The sequence below is a fragment of the Chiloscyllium punctatum genome, chromosome 4 (assembly GCF_047496795.1).
Source record: "Chiloscyllium punctatum isolate Juve2018m chromosome 4, sChiPun1.3, whole genome shotgun sequence".
Classification (NCBI taxonomy): domain Eukaryota; kingdom Metazoa; phylum Chordata; class Chondrichthyes; order Orectolobiformes; family Hemiscylliidae; genus Chiloscyllium; species Chiloscyllium punctatum.
The window spans coordinates 44,831,939-44,850,346 of NC_092742.1; the positions used below are offsets into that span (position 1 = coordinate 44,831,939).

General features: G+C 42.6%; 1 protein-coding gene across 1 annotated transcript in view; it reads left to right on the forward strand.

Moving 5' to 3' along the window:
• The window catches only part of tecpr2 (tectonin beta-propeller repeat containing 2), a 112,112-nt gene that overhangs the window by 15,812 nt on the left and 77,892 nt on the right, over positions 1–18,408 (forward strand). Inside the window, exon 7 of the mRNA XM_072568541.1 lies at positions 17,120–17,252. Within this exon, the coding sequence (XP_072424642.1) occupies positions 17,120–17,252 (133 nt within the window). The remainder of the gene's footprint in view (positions 1–17,119; positions 17,253–18,408) is intronic.

Sequence of the window (18,408 nt, forward strand, 5' to 3'; positions counted from 1 at the left end):
ACTCTTTGTTGTAGCACTACCTTAAATCCCCATCCCTTTCCGTACCTATGTTGTTACTGCTGCTCCCCCTCCTCCTCTAGGATTCCAAAAACACAATCTGAGATATCACTAACCCTAGGAGGCAACACACGAGAATCTCTCTCTTGTTCCCACAGAACCTCCTATTTGTCCCTCTTACTATGGGGTCCCCAATGACTAATGCTCTGCTTATCTCTCCCCTTCCCTTCTGAGCAACAGGGAGACTCTGCTATAGACATCTACCCCATGGCTTACCCCTGGTAAGTTGTCCCCCAACAGTATCAAAAATGGTATACTTATTATTGAGGGGAACAGCCACAGGGCATTCATGTACTGTCAGCCAGTTCCCTGACTGTAACCCATCTGCCGCCGCCTTGTATCTGAGGTGTGACTACCTCCCTGTAACTCCTCTCAACAACCCCCTCCTCCTCCCGAATAAGTTCATCCAGTTCCAGCTCCAGTTCCCTAACACGGTTTTTGAGGAGCTGGAGTTGGGTGCACTTCCCATCGATGAAGTCAGCAGGAACACGAGTAGTGACCCTTACCTCCCACATTGTGCAGGAGAAACATTCAACTATCCCATCCGCCATTCCCACTATTCTAAATTCCCAAAGAGACTATTGAAAAATAAATAATAAAATAAACTATTTACTTTACCAATCCAGCGGACAAGGAGACATCAAGGAGTCAAAGAGTCATAAAGATGTACAGCACGGAAACAGACCCTTCGGTCCAACTTGTCCATGCTGACCAGATATCGCAACCCATTCTAGTCCCGCCTGCCAGCACCTGGCCCATATCCCTCCAAGGTAAAAACAATGACTGCAGATGCTGAAAACCAAATACTGGATTAGTGGTGCTGGAAGAGCACAGCAGTTCAGGCAGCATCCAACGAGCAGCGAAATCAATATCCCTCCAAACCAATCCTATTTATATACCTATCCAGCTGCCTTTTAAATGTTGCAACTGTACTAGCCTCCACAGCTCATTCCATGCATGTGTCACCCTCTGCATGAAAAAGTTGCTCCTTAGGTCTCTTTTATATCTTTCCCCTCTCACCCTAACCCTCTGCCCTCTAGTTCTGGACTCCCCGACCCCAGGGAAAAGACTTTGTCTATTTATCCTATCCATGCCCGTCAAGATTTTATAAACCTCTATAAGGTCGCCGCTCAGCCTCCGACGCTCCAGGGAAAACAGCCCAAACCTATCCAGCCTCTCTCTATAGCTCAAATCCTCCAACCCTGGCAACGTCCTTGTAAGTCTTTATTGAACCCCTTCAAGCTTCACAATGTCTTTCCATTAGGAAGGAGGCCAGAATTGCACGCAACATTCCAACAGTGGCCTATCCAATGTCCTGTACAGCTGCAAAATGACCTTCCAACTCCTGTATTCAATACTCTGACCAATAAAGGAAAGCATACCAAACACCTCCTTCACTATCCTATCTACCTGCGACTCCACTTTCAAGGAGCTATGAACCTGCAGTCCAAGGTCTCTCTGTTCAGCAACACTCCCGAGGACCTTACCATTAAGTGTACAAGTCCTGCTAAGATTTGGTTTCCCAAAATGCAGCACCTCGCATTTATCTGAATTAAACTCCATCTGCCATTTCTCAGCCCATTAGCCCATCTGATCAAGATCGTGTTGTAATTTGAGGTAACCATCTTCGCTGTCCACTACACGTCCAATTTTGCTGTCATCTGCAAACTTACTAACTATACTTCTTGTGCTCACATCCAATTCATTTATTTAAATGACAAAAAGTAGTGCACCCAGCACTGATCGTTGTGGCAATTCATTGATCACAGGCCTCCAGTCTGAAAAACAACCCTCCACCACCTTCTTCTATCTTCCAGCCAGTTCTGTATCTAAATGGCTAGTTCTCCCTGTATTCTGTGAGATCTAACCTTGATAATCAGTCTCCCATGGGGAACCTTGTCGAACGCCTTACTGAAGTCCATATAGATCAATCCTCTTTGTCGCTTCTTCAAAACACTCAGTTAAGTTTGTGAGACATGATTTCCTACCCACAAAGCCATGTTGACTATCCTTAATCAGTCCTTGCCTTTCCAAATATATGTACATCCTGTCTCTCAAGATTCCCTCCAACAACTTGCCCACCACTGACGTCAGGCTTACTGGTTTGTCCTTACCATCTTTCTTAAACAGTGGCACCACGTTAGCCAACCTCCAGTCTTCTAGCACCTCACCTGTGACTATCGATGATACAAATATCTCAGCAAGAGGCCCAGCAATCACTTCCCTAATTTCTCACAAGAGTTCTACGGTACATCTGATCAGATCCTGGGGACTTATCCACTTTTATGCCTTTCAAGACATCCAGCACTTCCTCCTCTGTAATATGGACATTTTTCAAGATGTCACCATCTATTTTCCACAGTAAACACTGATGCAAAATACTTGTTTAGTATCTCCTGTGGCTCCACACAAAGGCTGCCTTGCTAATCTTTGAGGGGCCCTATTCTCCCCCGAGTTACCCTTTTGTCCTTAAATGTACTTGTAAAAAGTCTTTGGATTCTCCTTAACTCTATTTGCCAAAGCTATCTCATGTCCCCTTTTTGCACTCTTGATTTCCCTCTTAAGTATACTCCTACTGCCTTTATACTCTTCTAAGGATTCACTCAAGCTACCCTGTCTATACCTGACATCTGCTTCTTTCCTTTTCTTAACCAAACCCTCAATTTCTTTAGTCATCCAGCATTCTCTATACCTTCCAGCCTTCCCTTTCACCCTGACAGGAATATACTGTCTCTGGACTCTCATTATCCCATTTCTGAAGGCTCCCCATTTTCCAGTTGTCCCTTTACCTGTGAACATCTGCCCCAAATCAGCTTTTGCCTAATACTGTCCAAATTGGCTTTTCTCCAATTTAGAACTTAACTTTTAGACCTGGTCTATCCTTTTCCGTCGCTATTTTAAAACTGATAGAATTATGGCCACTGGCCCCATAGTGCTCCCCCACTGACACCTCAGTCACCTGCCCTGCCATTTTTACGCCTTGTCTAAGTAGGTACATCCACATACTGAATCAGAAAATTTAAGACCATAAGACCATAAGACATAGGAGCGGAAGTAAGGCCATTCGGCCCATTGACTCCACTCTGCCATTCAATCATGGCTGATGGGAATTTCAACTCCACTTACCCGCATTATTGCCGTAGCCCTGAATTCCTTGTGACATCAAGAATTTATCAATCTCTGCCTTGAAGACATTTAGCGTCCCAGCCTCCACTGCACTCTGCGGCAATGAATTCCACAGGCCCACCACTCTCTGGCTGAAGAATTTCTGTTCTGAATTTAACCCCGCTAATTCTAAGGCTGTGTCCACAGGTCCTAGTCTCCTCGCCTAACCGAAACAATTTCCTAGCGTCCACCCTTTCCAAGCCATGTATTATCTTGTAAGTTTCTATTAGATCTCCCCTTAATCTTCTAAACTCCAATGAATACAATCCCAGGATCCTCAGCCATTCCTCATATGTTAGACCTACCATTCCAGGGATCATCCGTGTGAATCTCCACTGGACAAGCTCCAGTGCTAGTATGTCCTTCCTGAAGTGTGGGGCCCAAAACTGGACACAGTACTCCAAATGGGGCCTAACCAGAGCTTTATAAAGTCTCAGTAACACAACGGTTCTTTAATATTCCAACCCTCTTGAGATAAATGACAACATTGCATTCGCTTTCTTAATCACGGACTCAACCTGCATGTTTACCTTTAGAGAATCCTCAACTAGCACTCCCAGATCCCTTTGTACTTTGGCTTTATGAATTTTCTCACCGTTTAGAAAGTAGTCCATGGACACAATTGACAAATCCCTCTCCATCTAAACCCTTAACACTACGACAGTCCCAGTCTATGTTTGGAAAGTTAAAATCCCCTACCATAACCACCCTGTTATTCTAACAAATAACTGAGATCTGCTCACAAATTTGTTTCTCAATTTCCCGCTGGCTATTAGAAGGTCTATAATACAATCCCAATAAGGTGATCATCACTTTCTAATTTCTCAGTTCTACCCAAATAACTTCCCTGCATGTATTTCCGGGAATATTCACCCTCACTACAGCTGTAAAGCTATCCCCTATCAAAAACACCACTCCCAGAGAGTAGTGGCTGTGTGGAATGCTCTGCCCCAGAGGGCAGTGGAGGCCCAGTCTCTGGATTCATTTAAGAAAGAGTTGGATAGAGCTCTCAAGGATAGTGGAATCAAGGGTTATGGAGATAAGGCAGGAACAGGATCCTGATTAAGGATGATCAGCCATGATCATATTGAATGGTGGTGCAGGCTCGAAGGGCAGAACGGCCTACTCCTGCACCTATTGTCTATTGTTCCCCTCCTCTCTTGTCTCCCTTTCTATCCTTTCTGTAGCATTTATATCCTGGAACATTAAGGTGCCAGTTCTGTCCATCCCTGAACCACGTTTCTGTAATTGCTATGATATCCCAGTCCCATATTCCTAACCATACCCTGAGTTCATCTGCCTTCCCTGTTAGGCCCCTTGCATTGATATAAATGCAGTTCAATTTATCAGTCCTACCTTGTTCTCTGCTTTGTCCCTGGCTGCCCTGACTGTTTGACTCGCTTCTGTTCTCAACTGTACCAGTCTCAGATTGATCTCTTTCCTCACTATCTCCCCGGGTTCCCCGCCTTACTAGTTTCAATGGGAATTGTCTGCTTGTTGACACAAAGATGGTTGTGGTTGTTGGAGGTCAGTCATGTCTGCAAGAGTTCCTCAGTTTAGTGTCCTGGGCCCAACCATTTTCAATTGCTTCGTTAACAACCTACCCTCCATCATAATGTTAGTGAAGGTGACGTTCACTGATCACTAAACAACATGCCTATTGGAGCAACTCTGATACTGAAGCAGTCCATTTCCAAATGCAGCAAGTCCTGGAAAGTATCCAGGCTTGGGCTGAGAAGTGGCAAATACCATTTGTGCCACAGAATTGCCAGGCCATGAGCATCTCCAACAAGAGAGAATCTGGTTATCACTCCTTGACAGTCAATAACATTACCATCACTGAATTCCCTCACGATCAATCCTGACGGTTACCATTGGCCAGAACCTGAAATGGAATAGCCATACAAATACTGTGGCTACAAGAGCAGGTCAAATGTGAATAATTCACCTCCTGATTTCCCAGAGCCTGTCCAGCATCGCTAAGCCACATGTCAGGAGTACTTGTATGGGCGACTTGAATGGGTACTTGTATGGGCGAGTGCAGATCCAACAACACTCCAGAAACTTGAAACAATCCAGGACAAAGCAGCCTGATTGATTGGCACCACATCCACAAAATGTCACTCCTTCCACCCCAATGCTCAGTAGCAACATGCGTATCAATTGCAGGATGCACTGTAGAAATTCACCAAAGCTCCTTAAGAAGCACCTTCCAAACTTGTTACTGTTTACCATCTAGCAGCACAGGGCAACAGATAAATGGGCACACCACCATTGACAAGTTTCCCTTCAAGCCACTCACCATCCTGACTTGGAAATATATCACCATTCCTTCATTGTTGCTGAAAATCCTGGAATTCCTCTCACGACATTGAGTGTCTATTGACAGAAAATAGGCTGCAGCAGTTCCAGTAAACAGCTCACCACTACTTTCTCAAGGGCATCTAGGGATAGGCCGAGCCAGTAATGTCCACATTCCATTAGTGAAAAAAGAGAGTAATATATTAACAACTAACACCTGATTATTAAATTAAAAATTATGGACACTGGAGGAAAAACATATAATTTGTAATAACTTCTTTCATTGTACTTCCTTCTGTCCCATTTCATTTCTGAGAATTATGTATGTAAATTTGTGTCACTGATAAAATGCTCCTGCAAATGTAAACACTGTATGAGCATATAATTGCCACGTTTACAGAAGTGGTCCCTATTAAAAATATTGACGTTAATTCATAATGACATATAAAAATAAGGACAAAATATGATTTTAGAATGGGTACTCAAAACTGTATCTGCACTGCCTCATTCAATTTCCCACAGCTCTTTAAGTCCATTACCACTGAAAACTGCACTCCATCTTAACTTTCAGATACAGAGCCTGGTGAAGTTAACTGATTAGTAATGTATTTAGTATCTTACATATGGAACACTTTTTCTGCATTTCAATTTTGTGACTACTTCTACTGGCATAATACTAAGTAAGAGGGCAGAGCGGTGGATGTGATCTATATGGACTTCAATAAGGCATTCAACAAGTTTCCCCATGGGAGACTGGTTAGCAAGGTTGGATCTCATGGAATATAGGGCGAACTAGCCATTTGGATACAGAACTAGCTCAAAGGTGGAAGACAGAGGGTGGTGGTGGAGGGTTGTTTTTCAGACTGGAGGCCTGTGACCAGTGGAGTGCCACAAGGATTAGTGCTGGGTCCACTACTTTTCATCATTTATATAAATGATCTGGAAGTGAACATAAGAGGCATAGCTACTAAGTTTGCAGATGACACCAAAATTGGAGGTGTAGTGGACAGCAAAGAAAGTTACCTCAGATTACAATGGGATCTTGATCAGATGGGCCAATGGGCTGAGAAGTGGCAGATGGAGTTTGATTTAGATAAGTGTGAGGTGCTGCATTTTGGGAAAGCAAATCTTAGCAGGACTTATACACTTAATGGTAAGGTCCAAGAGAGTGTTGCTGAGCAGAGACCTTCATAGTTCCTTGAAGGTGGAGTTGCAGGTAGATAGGATAGTGAAGAAGGCATTTGGTATGCTTTCCTTTATTGGTCAGCGTATTGAGTACAAGGGTTGGGAGGTCATGTTGCGGCTGTACAGGACATTGGTTAGGCCACTGTTGGAATATTGCGTACATTTCTGGTCCCCTTCCTATCAGATGTTGTGAAACTTGAAAGGGTTCAGAAAAGATTTACAAGGATGTTGCCATGGTTGGAGGATTTGAGCTATAGGGAGATGCTGAACAGGCTGGGGCTGTTTTCCCTGGAGCGTTGGAGGCTGAGGGGTGACCTTATAGAGATTTACAAAATTATGAGGGGCACGAATAGGATAAATAGACAAAGTGTTTTCCCTGGGGTGGGAGAGTTCAGAACTAGAGGGCATAGGTTTAGGGTGAGACGGGAAAGATATAAAAGACACCTAAGGAGCAACATTTTCACGCAGAGGGTGGTACGTTTATGGAATGAGCTGCCAGAGGGAGTGGTGGAGGCTGGTACAATTGCAACATTTAAAAGGCATTTGGATGGGTAAGTGTATAGGAAGGGTTTGGAGGGATATGGGCCGAGTGTTGGCAGGTGGGCGAAGATATGGTTGGGGTATCTTGTTGGCATGGACAGATTGGACCGAAGGGTCTGTCTCTGTGCTGTACATCTCTCTGACTCTAAATAGTTTGTTAAAGGACTTCTCTTTTTGTTTATTGTGGATGATGTCCTGCCACACGGTGGCACTATCAACCACAATTGGAGCTGTTTGTTTTGATATGATGCCTTTGCTGCTCAAAAACAAAATGCCCAAGACTTTCACAGCAGTATTGCAAAATAAAATTTTATATTGAGCTCCATAAGGAGATAGTATGATGGGTGACCAAAGCTTAGAAAGGAGGTGAGTTTTAAGGTGCATGTTAGAGGAGAAAAGAGACAGATAAAGCTTTAAGGATAAATTAGGACAAGGACATCTGAAGGCAAGTTGAAAACTGGGGAGCTTAAAAAGCCTGCATTAGAGGAGTGCACATATCCTGGAGAGTTGTGGGATTGGAGGAGATTACAGAAATAGAGAGGATGTGTTCATGAAAGGTTTTGAAATCTGGGATGAGTTTTTGTTTTATAAGTGAGGTATTGTCTGATGTGGAGCCAGGGCAGGTCACAATGCACAGGTTGATGGATGAGCAGGATTTCATGCAGAGAAGCAATCAGAACATCTCTGCTGCTTTTATCTTTGGGTACTCAAAAACCATTCACAGTCATTTAATTACTCTTAACGTATGTTATGACATTGGCAAATATGTCAGTCAGTATGTCTGCACTGATAATATGGCAAGCTCATTCATGTTTGGATTTGCTTGATGAACACTGGGGGAACTCTCTGCTCCTCTAGCAGATCTTATCAAGTGTCTTATTCCGTAATGCGTTATTTGTCTACCAAGCCAAACTATTTAAAACTGACAGTGGGAAACAAAGCTAGAATTCTAGATTAATGTGAAATTAGAAAATAAGCTAGCCAACATGATTTCTAGTGTGTGTCATGTTTCTCCTTCTAAGAATGGGATGCCATTTGATGTCTACAGTGGACTCCAAGAACCATTGTAAGGAAAGAGGAGTAGGTTACAGTTCCTTTACTGATTTCCAGGGCCTTCTGCTGGATATTCTGGCAAAGACCTGTTGGAGTGTGGCTTTGAAGTCATGCTCCCAATCCAAATGTTTAATGAGCAAGGCTGTAGTAAGATTAATGATTATGCAAGTATCAAAAGATTGTTGATGACACTATGTTCTGACTGTTGTCCTTGACAGTAATTAGGGAAGGACAGCAAATGCTGCCTTGTGAACTATGCTCACATTCCATGGTGGGGTGAATAAAAAAGTGGCTATGTTTAGATAATGGGGAATGGGAAAATTGGAAAAGAGAAAAGTAGGGACAGAGTTTGTAGCAAACTAAAACTGCTGTTGTAAATGTGGAGTCATAGATATGTACAACATGGAAACACCCTTCAGTCCAACTTGTTCATGCCCACCAGATATCCTAAATAAATCTAGTCCCAATTGCCGGCATTTGGCCCATGCCCTTCTAAACCATCCCTATTCATATACCTATACAGATGGCTTTTAAATGTTGTAGCTACCAGCCTCCACCACTTCCTCTGGGAGCTCATTCTGTACATGCACCACCCTTTGTGTGAAAAAGTTGCCACTTGGGTCCCTTTTAAGTCTTTTCCCTCTGACCTTAAACCTATGCCCTCTGATTTTGGACCCCCTCCCCAGAGAAAAGATCTCGTATATTAACCCTATCCAAACCCCTCTTAATTTTATAAACTTCTGTAAGGTCACCCCTCAGCCTCTGACACTCCTGGGAAAACAGCCCCAGCGAATACAGCCTCTCCTGTCCAACCCTGGCAACATCCTTGTAAATCTTTTCTGAACCCTTTCAAGTTTCCCAAAATCCTTCCTGTAGCAGGGAGATCAGAATTGTATGCAGTATTCCAAACGTGGCCTAACCAATGTCCTATTCAGCCGCAATATGCTCTCCTAACTCCTATACCCAATACACTGACCAATAGGCAAGCTTACCAAATGCCTTTTTCACTATTCTATCTACTTTCAAGGGACTGTGAACCTGCACTCCAAGGTCTTTTTGTTCCCCAGGAGATTACCAATAAGTCCTGCCCTGATTTTCCTTTCCAAAATGTAGCACCTCTCATTTATCTAAGTTAAACTCCATCTGTCAATCCTTGGCTCCTTGGCCCCTTGGCCCATTGGCCCATCTGATCGAGATCCTGTTGTACTCTGAGGTGACCTTCTTGGCTGTCCACGACATCGGCAATCGTGGTGTCCTCTCCAAATTAACTAACCATACCTCCCACAGTCACATCCAAATCATTTATGTAAGTGACAAAAAACAGTTCACCCAACACTGATCCTTGCGGCACAGCCCTGGTCACAGGCTTACAGTCCTTTTATACACTCATTCACTCAGTGATCAGGTCTAGTGAATGACAACATTTCCACAGAGACAGTCACATCAAGAGTTCCAATGAGTTTCAAAGTTCCTAAGAGGTGACCAAAATCTTGCCTGAAGAAGTGGATTATAAGGAATTTAGGAAAATGAAATGGAAAGCTGAAGAGGTTCAGACAGGAAGAAACCGAACATAGGATCCAGGCAGCTGACGGCACAGCCACCAAGAATGGCAGGTTTAGGATTGAGGATGAAAGGTATCTGGCAATAGTGTTCCGTGTTTGTGACCCTGACACTCATGTTCAAGGTCCAAAGTTGAATGTTAGGACATAGTTTGACCCTGGTTCCAGAGGAACACAGTTCCATGGATACGGATCTTGTAAGATCTGTGTTTGTTGATACTAAAATAACGTGAGGACTAGTTGCATTCTTTGTAGTTGTAGGGATTAACTTGTACAGAATTAATATCCTCCAGGTTTCACTGATGCAGTGAGAACATCCTTTTGAGAGTTTAGGAAAAATCAGGAATTTTGGGTCCTCTCCACTGCATAATCTTGTCTGAGGAGGCTCTCTTTTATCCTGGTTCTTAACTGATGAACCCCTCTCTGTGGCCAGTCACAGCTCACATGAGCAAATCTCAGCTCATTGAATCACATGATGGTCTGCATATTTATCACTATTCTGTTTTCCTTTATCCCAAGATTGCTGCACCCTGTTGGCCTTTATCCCACTGATGTCGCCGTATTAGCTTTTACAGACAGATGTCAGCAAATCAGGGACGGCATGGTGGCACAGTAGTTAGCACTGCTACCTCACCGCACCAGAGTCCCAGGTTCGATTCTAGCCTCAGGAGACTGTCTGTGTGGAGTTTGCATATTCTTCCCGTGTCTGCGTGGGTTTCCTCCGGGTGCTCTGGTTTTCTCCCACAATCACAAAGATGTGCAATGTGAATTGGCCATGTTAAATTGCCCATAGTGTTAGGTGCACTAGTCAGAGGGAGGTGGGTCTGGGTGGGTTGCTCTTCGGAGAGTCGGTGTGGACTTGTTGGGCTGAAGGGTCTGTTTCCGCACTGTACGGAATCTAATCTAAAAAATCACCAAAATGTTTCATCATGATAACTATTCATTTACAGGATGAGGGCATCATTGACTAGGTCAGCATTTATTATTCATCCTTAATTTCTCAGAGGGCAGTGCAGAGTCAACCACTCTACTATGAATCTGGTGTCACATATAGACCAGACCAGGTAAGGACTGTACCTGATGGGCATTTTCCATGACAATTAATTCACCATCATCATTAGACTCTGATTTCCAGATTTTTATTGAATTCATATTCCACCTGTACCTGGGTAAGCAGGGGATAGAATGGCATGTCAGCAGATGGAGGCGTTGTGTGGGCATTGTCTGGGGTTGGGGATTTAAGAGTAAGAAGTGAGAGATTGAGTGGAATTCCCATTTGGCTGTCTCCTTTCTCCATCATCCCTCTCTTGGGTCAACATCACACAATGCTTCCATTCTGCTTTGTGCCAGCCTGGTGGAGATCAGTGACAGGTTTGAAACAACCGGTATTATCCCTGGGTAGAAGGGATATTCCAGGTAATTATAAACCAGTGAGTTGATGTCAATGGTAGGGAAGCTGCTAGAGAAGATACTGAGGGAAGAAAATGGGCTAATCAGTGATAAGCAGCACGGTTTTGTGTAGGGAAGGTCATGTCTTACCAACTTAATAAAATTATTTGAGGAAATGGCAAAGTTGATTGATGAGGGAAGGGTTGTAGATGTCATATACATGGACTTCAGTAAAGGGTTTGATAAGGTTCCCCACGGTAGGGTGATGGAGAAGATGAAGTTGCATGGGGTCCAGGGTGTTCTAGCTAGATGGATAGAGAACTGTCTGGGCAGCAGCAGACAGTAGCAGTGGAAGGGAGTTTCCAAAATGGAGAACTGTGACCAGTGACATTCCACAGGGATCTGTGTTGGGACCACTGTTGTTGGTGATATACATAAATGATCTGGAGGAAGGTATAGGTGGTCAGATTAACAAGTTTGCAGATGACACTAAGATTGGTGGAGTAGCAGACAGTGAAGGGGACTGTCAAGAGAATGTAGCAGAATATAGATAGATTGGGAGTGTTGGGCAAAGAAATGGCAAATGGGGAGTTCAATCCGGGCAAATGCAAGATGATGCATTTTGGATGATCGACTTCTAGAGCAAACTATATGATAAATGGAAAATTAATGTACAGAGAGATCTGGATGTTCCCTGAAGGTTGCAACGCAGGTCGATAGATGATCAAGAAGACGTACAGCATGCTTTCCTTCATTGAACAGGGTATTGAGTACAAGGTTTGGCAGGTCATGTTACAGTTGTATAGGTCTTTGGTTCGGCCACGTTTGAAATACTGTGTACAATTCTGGTCACCAGACTACCAAAAGGATGCGGATACTTTGGAGAGAGTACAGAGGAGGTTCACCAGGATGTTGCCGAGTATGAAGGCTTCTATGAAGAGTGGTTATATTAGGACTATTTTCATTAGAAAGACAAAGGTTGAGGGCGACTTGATTGAGGTCTATAAAATCATGAGAGGATGGATAGCTTTTTTCCCAGAGTGGGGCACTCAATTACTAGGGCTCACGGTTCAAGGTGAGAGGGGAAAATTTTAAGGGAGATACTCTTGAAAAGTTCTTTACGCAGAGGGTGGTGGGTTCCTGGAGTGCGTTGCCATGGAGGTGGTAGAGGTGGGTATGATAGAATCATTTAAGATGTATCTAAACAGATACATGAATGGGCAGGGCGCAGAGGGATACAGATCCTTAGAAAATAGGTGACAGGTTTAATAGAAGATCTTGATTGACGCAGGCTTGGAGAGCCGAAGGGCCTGTTCCTGTGATGTAATTTTCTTTGTTCTATTCTTTGTTCTTTGTGGGAAAGAGCAGCTAGGACACACTCCTTACAGACCTTGGCACGAACCCACATGTTCAGTCATGGATGGGATGAACAATAACAACATCAAAATACAAAGTACTGTGAACTCAGTGTCTCGCCAGGTCAGATGACAGACAATGAGAACACTGGAATGGTTTCTCCTTGTGTGAACACATTAATGGGACATCCAGTCCCTGGACATTTTAAAGGATTTCCCGTGGTCTGGACATTTAAAAGGCCTCACTTCACTTTGAACATACTGGAGTTTTGGCTACCTGATTTATATTAAAATATAAGTTCAAAAAGCTACAAAGGAAATACTTTTCTAAGATGACAAACAAAACAATAAACCTAGGAGAGAAGACATCCTAGCTTTCCCATTGAACAAAGCAGATTTTCAAAGGAAGGGAACTAATATAAATCCAGTTGTAACTTAAATGAACATTTAAACTTGAGTATAAAACTACAAGAAATCACAGATAAAGAATGTTCAAGTGATGAATTTCCTCTCTGCCAAAGGAGACAACATATGTTTACATGTCTTGGAGAGCTAATCGTGTTCACAGGATACAGTAGGTTTTGGGGCTTATGTGATAACTTCAGAACATCTTACAAATTTTAAACCATATTAGCTGGATACTGAATAAAACACAAGATGCAAATGACAGTGAGAACTAAATTCTTGAAACTGCTCAGACATCCTATGATAAAAAGAACTGCAGGTGCTTCAGATAGGATAGTCATCCCATCCATGACTGAACATGTGGGTTAGTGCCAAGCTCTGTAAGGAGTGTGTCCTAGCTGCTCTTTCCCACAAAGAACAAAGAATAGAACAAAGAAAATTACATCACAAGAACAGGCCCTTCAGCTCTCCAAGCCTGCGTCAATCAAGATCTTCTATTAAACCTGTCGCCTATTTTCTCAGATAGGATGAGAAATACATTACCTGAAGGAGAAAATGCACAATGCATTTGGAGCACCAGAGCTTTATATTCATTTCCTATTGATAGGGTGAAAGTTATGAAAGTGACCTTTTCTATAAAACCTTTCAGGGCCCTAGATAGGTTCAGAACTTCTGACAGCAAAGTGCAATAATACTTAGTTTAGTACTAAGTTGTCAATGTTCAGAGGAGATAAGGTATTGAAAATGAAAGTGTCACTATGGAGCATTCTTGGAATATTCATGTTCATAATGAAGTGGTTAAAAAATGATTTATTTCAACTAGCAATTGGAGGAAAAATTTGCTTCACTGTGTTTGTCTTTCAAATGAGTTTAGACCTAAACCATCATGGAACAAAATTAACTGCCCAACCTTTAGTGGGTATGTTTTTGAATTGTATAGATGTTGACCATGTCCATCTGAAAAATTCTAAAAGTGGAAAACTTATAGGGACATGTACTGAAATAAATACAGAAAATGCTGGAAGCAGTCTGTTTCTCTCCATCGATGCCATCTGAGTTCATGTTTCACATCAATAATCCAATAAAAACTGGGAAGAATTGAAAATGTAATAGAGGGGTGAGTTGACAAAAGCACAAGACGGAAGGTCTGTAATACAGTGAGAAACAGGTGAGATTAAATGACAATTGTGCAAGGCCAAAGTGAGTGATATTGGGACAAGTGAAAAAATATAAGTTGTGTCAAGTGGTAATGTAAATAGTAGAATGATGAACAGCTGATGCTCAAGAGCAAAGAGTGAAACTACAAGCTGCGAAAAGAAAAGGCAGTAAAATGGGCACATAATCTGAAATTAGTGAACTCTGTTTTGAATCTGGAGGGCAGTAAATTGCCTAATCGAGAAATGAATTGCTATTGCTTAAGTGCAAGTTAAAACTTTATTAGAACACTGTGGGGAACGAGTGCTTGTAGACCGAGTGGAGGGGTTCTGCAAAATAGTCACTGGATCTGTGGCTCAGTGCAGTAGTTAGCACTGTTGCTTCACAGCACCAGAGACCTGGGTTCAATTCCAGCCTCGGGCAACTGTGCGGAGTTTGAAAACTCTCCCTGTGTCTGCGCGGGTTTCCTTTGGGTGCTCCGGTTTTCTCCCACAGTCCAAAAATGTGCAGGTTAGGTGGGTTGGCCATGCTAAATTGCCCACAGTATCCAGGCATGCAGGACTAGCCATGAGAATTACAAGGATACAGTAGGGGAGTGGGTATGAGTGGGATGCTGTTTGGAGGGGTGGTGTGGATTTGATAGGCCAAATGGCCTACTTCCACATTAGGGATTCTATTATCTGAATTTAGTGTCATTGTAGGCAGTAAATACAGTAAACTAAGTTGAGATGTCATTATGAATCACCTTTTTAAAATCTGGAATAAGTATTTGAAACCTTGGCTGGTGAGACAGGAGGAGGAACAAAACAAGTGTTGCACCTTGTACTTGTGGAAACTGCTATAGGAAGACTAAGTAAGGAGGGGACCAGAGTGAAATTAAGAAAACAGTCTTTTCAGGTCTTGATAGGTGTGGTTTGTGGTGCCATCCTGCGAGACATGTCAGAAATGGAGAAGGATAATCCTTTGAATAGTTGAGTGGGACAGAAACAGACTGAAAAGAATAGGTTTACCAGTGAAGTCCTATTCATCGATATTGCGAAGGAAGTAGAAATAGGCTGACTGGGTTGGGATCTGAGATTTTTGTCTGGATAGGGAGTATTTCTAAAAGCGACGAGGTCTTTCATAGTCTGGAGACAATAGGGTGATGACCAGTAGTGGGGTCATGGTTCAGGAGGGATAGGATAAACTGTTACTGAATTGCATTCAGTCTCTGCAAGGTAAAGTTCAGATCAGCAGATAGTATAGATAAGAGACAAAAGGGAAGTCCAGGTGGGATGGAAAACTAGAGGTAGAAAGAGGGGCTGTGAAACAGAAAAGTGGGAGATGTTGGTCTATTGCTAGACTATTATTCTTCACAACCCAGGTAATGTTCTGGGGACTCCGGTTTGAATCCCAGCATAGCAGATTAAGTTTTAATTCAAAACAAAAGCTTCTGGAATTAAGAGTCTGAGTACAACTCTATGAATCTCTAAGCATGAAACCATTGTTGATTGGCAGGAAAAACCCATCTGGTTCACTAATGTCCTTCAGGGAAGGAATCTGCCATCCTCACCTGCTCTGGCCTAAACGTGACACCAGACCCACAGCAATAACCTCTGGGCAATTAGGGATGTGCAATAAATGCTGGCCTCTTCAGCGATGCCCACATCCTATGTATGATTTTTTTTTAAAATGACTGCAGTCTAGAGAAGTATCTGGGGCGGCTCAGTGGTTAACGCTGCTGCTTCACAGCGCCAGAGACCCAGGTTCGATTCCTGCCTCGGGTGACTGTCTGTGTGCAGTTTGCGTATTCTCCCCGTGTCTGCGTGGGTTTCCTCTGGGTACTCCGGTTTCCTCCCACAATCCAAAGATGTGCAGGTGAGGTGAATTGGCCATGCTAAATTGCATTAGTCAAGGGTAAATGGGGAATGGGTCTGGGTGGGTTACTCTTCAGAGGGTTGGTGTGGACTTGTTGGGCCGAAGGGCCTGTTTCCATATTGTAGGGAATCTAATCTACTCTAAACTGGCTGAGGAGTCTAATGCAAAGGAAGAAGAGCTCAGGATCATGCCAGCCTGAATTCATTGCAGTGGTTGTGTTTAATATAAGGTCTTTTCTAAGGACAGATCAGTTGTGGCCAGAGAAGATTAAGGGGTCTTGTGCTATAATGAGAATTGAGGACACAATTTTTCAAAAGTTACTTTTGTACTTTTAGTGATATTTTACAGAGTTTAAGTGAATTGAGACATTTTTGTTCTGCTTTTAAACAATTATTAAGTTCTAACACATTTCTACAGTAAAATATTAAGCTGAGCAGAAGTCCTTTAGCCCCTTGGGGACAAGCTGGGAGGTAGAAAGGCTGACAAAATGGCACAAGAAATGTCAGAGTAGAACGCTCAACATATTCCCACCATCATGCCACGTTGCTAACAGTGGGAGAGTTGACACATTGGTTTCTTGCTACAGCCCAATTTAAACACGTTGATCAATTAAGAGCCACTTCCTGTCTCCAGGAACATTTTACCTTGATTAGGTGAGCTTGGCACTGCTTAGGGAGACCACCCACTGAAACAAACCCCCAATTATTGTTGCATGCCTGCCTAGTCCTATCATCCCCTGACAGTACTTAACTTTCTTTGAGGGCACTGAGCACTGAGGCGTCATCTTCTTGCATCTGTAATATAAGCAGTGGCCAATGCTAGCATTGGTGTTGCCAAGCTCCTGCACCTTCTGGTATGGGCTGCCATCTTTATTTAGACATTACCCACAGCGTCACTTCATTCATTGACTGCAGGTGGCAGTCTTGCCTGCCATTTTCAGCCCTGATGATGGAACATTGGCCATCTCTGTAAACTCCAGCCCCAAATGATCCTTTCTATCTAAACATGTTCTGTATTACTTAAAGATGGAAATTTGTATAAGTCATGTCAGTTAACTAACAACATCACATTTTAATATTTATTACATGGCATTTGCAGGCTCTGATTGGTGGACTCGAAGGGCTCAGTGCCATTGTGTCTGTTTCCTGTACAGATGATGAAATTTTCATGTTGACTGATGACCGTGATATAATTCGAATTTCCAACAAACCAGAATGTTTCAAGTTAATGGGTAAGATTACTTGATTATAAAACATTACTTCGGGCTGAGTTGGGTAAACCTGCATGTCACATGGTACTACAGTAGATATCAGAAACATAACAATTTGAATGCTCGGTTTTCATTTGCTGACAGACACAGAGACCAACTTCAGTTCCCAACTATGTGCCAACCAAGTAGAGAATATCAGAAGCCCTCCTTCTGTAGTCCTTAATGTACAATGTTTAGCTAGCCCATGAAGACAAAAAATATGAATCTTACTGTATTTGCTTTTTGATCTCTTTCATGGCTGGAAAGGTTCATCATATTCATTATCTAGACCTATGCTTGACATGACCACATGGTGTGTGCTAAAGAGCTATAGATTTCAATGGTCTGAGCCAAGTTTACTTCACAGAGCAGGAAGAAACTTAAAAGATCATAAAAATATTTAAGTTAAAGTGTTCTGGCCAAGCAAATCTTTGGGAAAATTTTTATTGGGAGGGGATGATTGAGAACAGGTTTGGAGATCAGTCTGCTGTAAAATCTGCTGACAGTCCAAAAATTGCCACAGTCTTCTGTCACCCTAAGTTAAACTTTCTTCTTGGGTATAGTTTCACAGAACCCTGTTTTGATTTGTTTTTCAAGTTCGTAAATGTTTACACAAGATAGTATTTGACGTCAAAAGTTTATTTTTTGTGATAACCTGGTTGATTTCCACATTACAAGGATTATGTTTGACGTGCAGATTAGGTTAGGCCTTTTTAAGCCAGAAAACCATTGACTAAGAATAAAAAACATTAGAGGAACATTTGTAGATGACTGTACTTTTATTTTGCCTTAGTCTTCTGATCCTCAGGCACAACACAGAAGATGGATTTGAACATGTGCCCAATATTACTCTTGTTTTACTAATTTCAAAAGTTGTTCCTAAATATAGTTCTGCACAAGACCTCCATATTTGTGCTATAATCAGGATAGGGACCAATAACCTTTTTAAAAAAGTACTGAAAATGTGAGTTTCCAGAGGATTTACTAAGACAGTGAAGCCACAGGATTCCTGCCTTGAATAAACTGTACTAAACAATGTTAGAACAGTTTTAGAACAAAAAACAATACAGCACAGGAACAAGCCCTTCAGTCCTCCAAGCTTGTACTGCCACATTTTGCCCTACCATACTAAAACTGT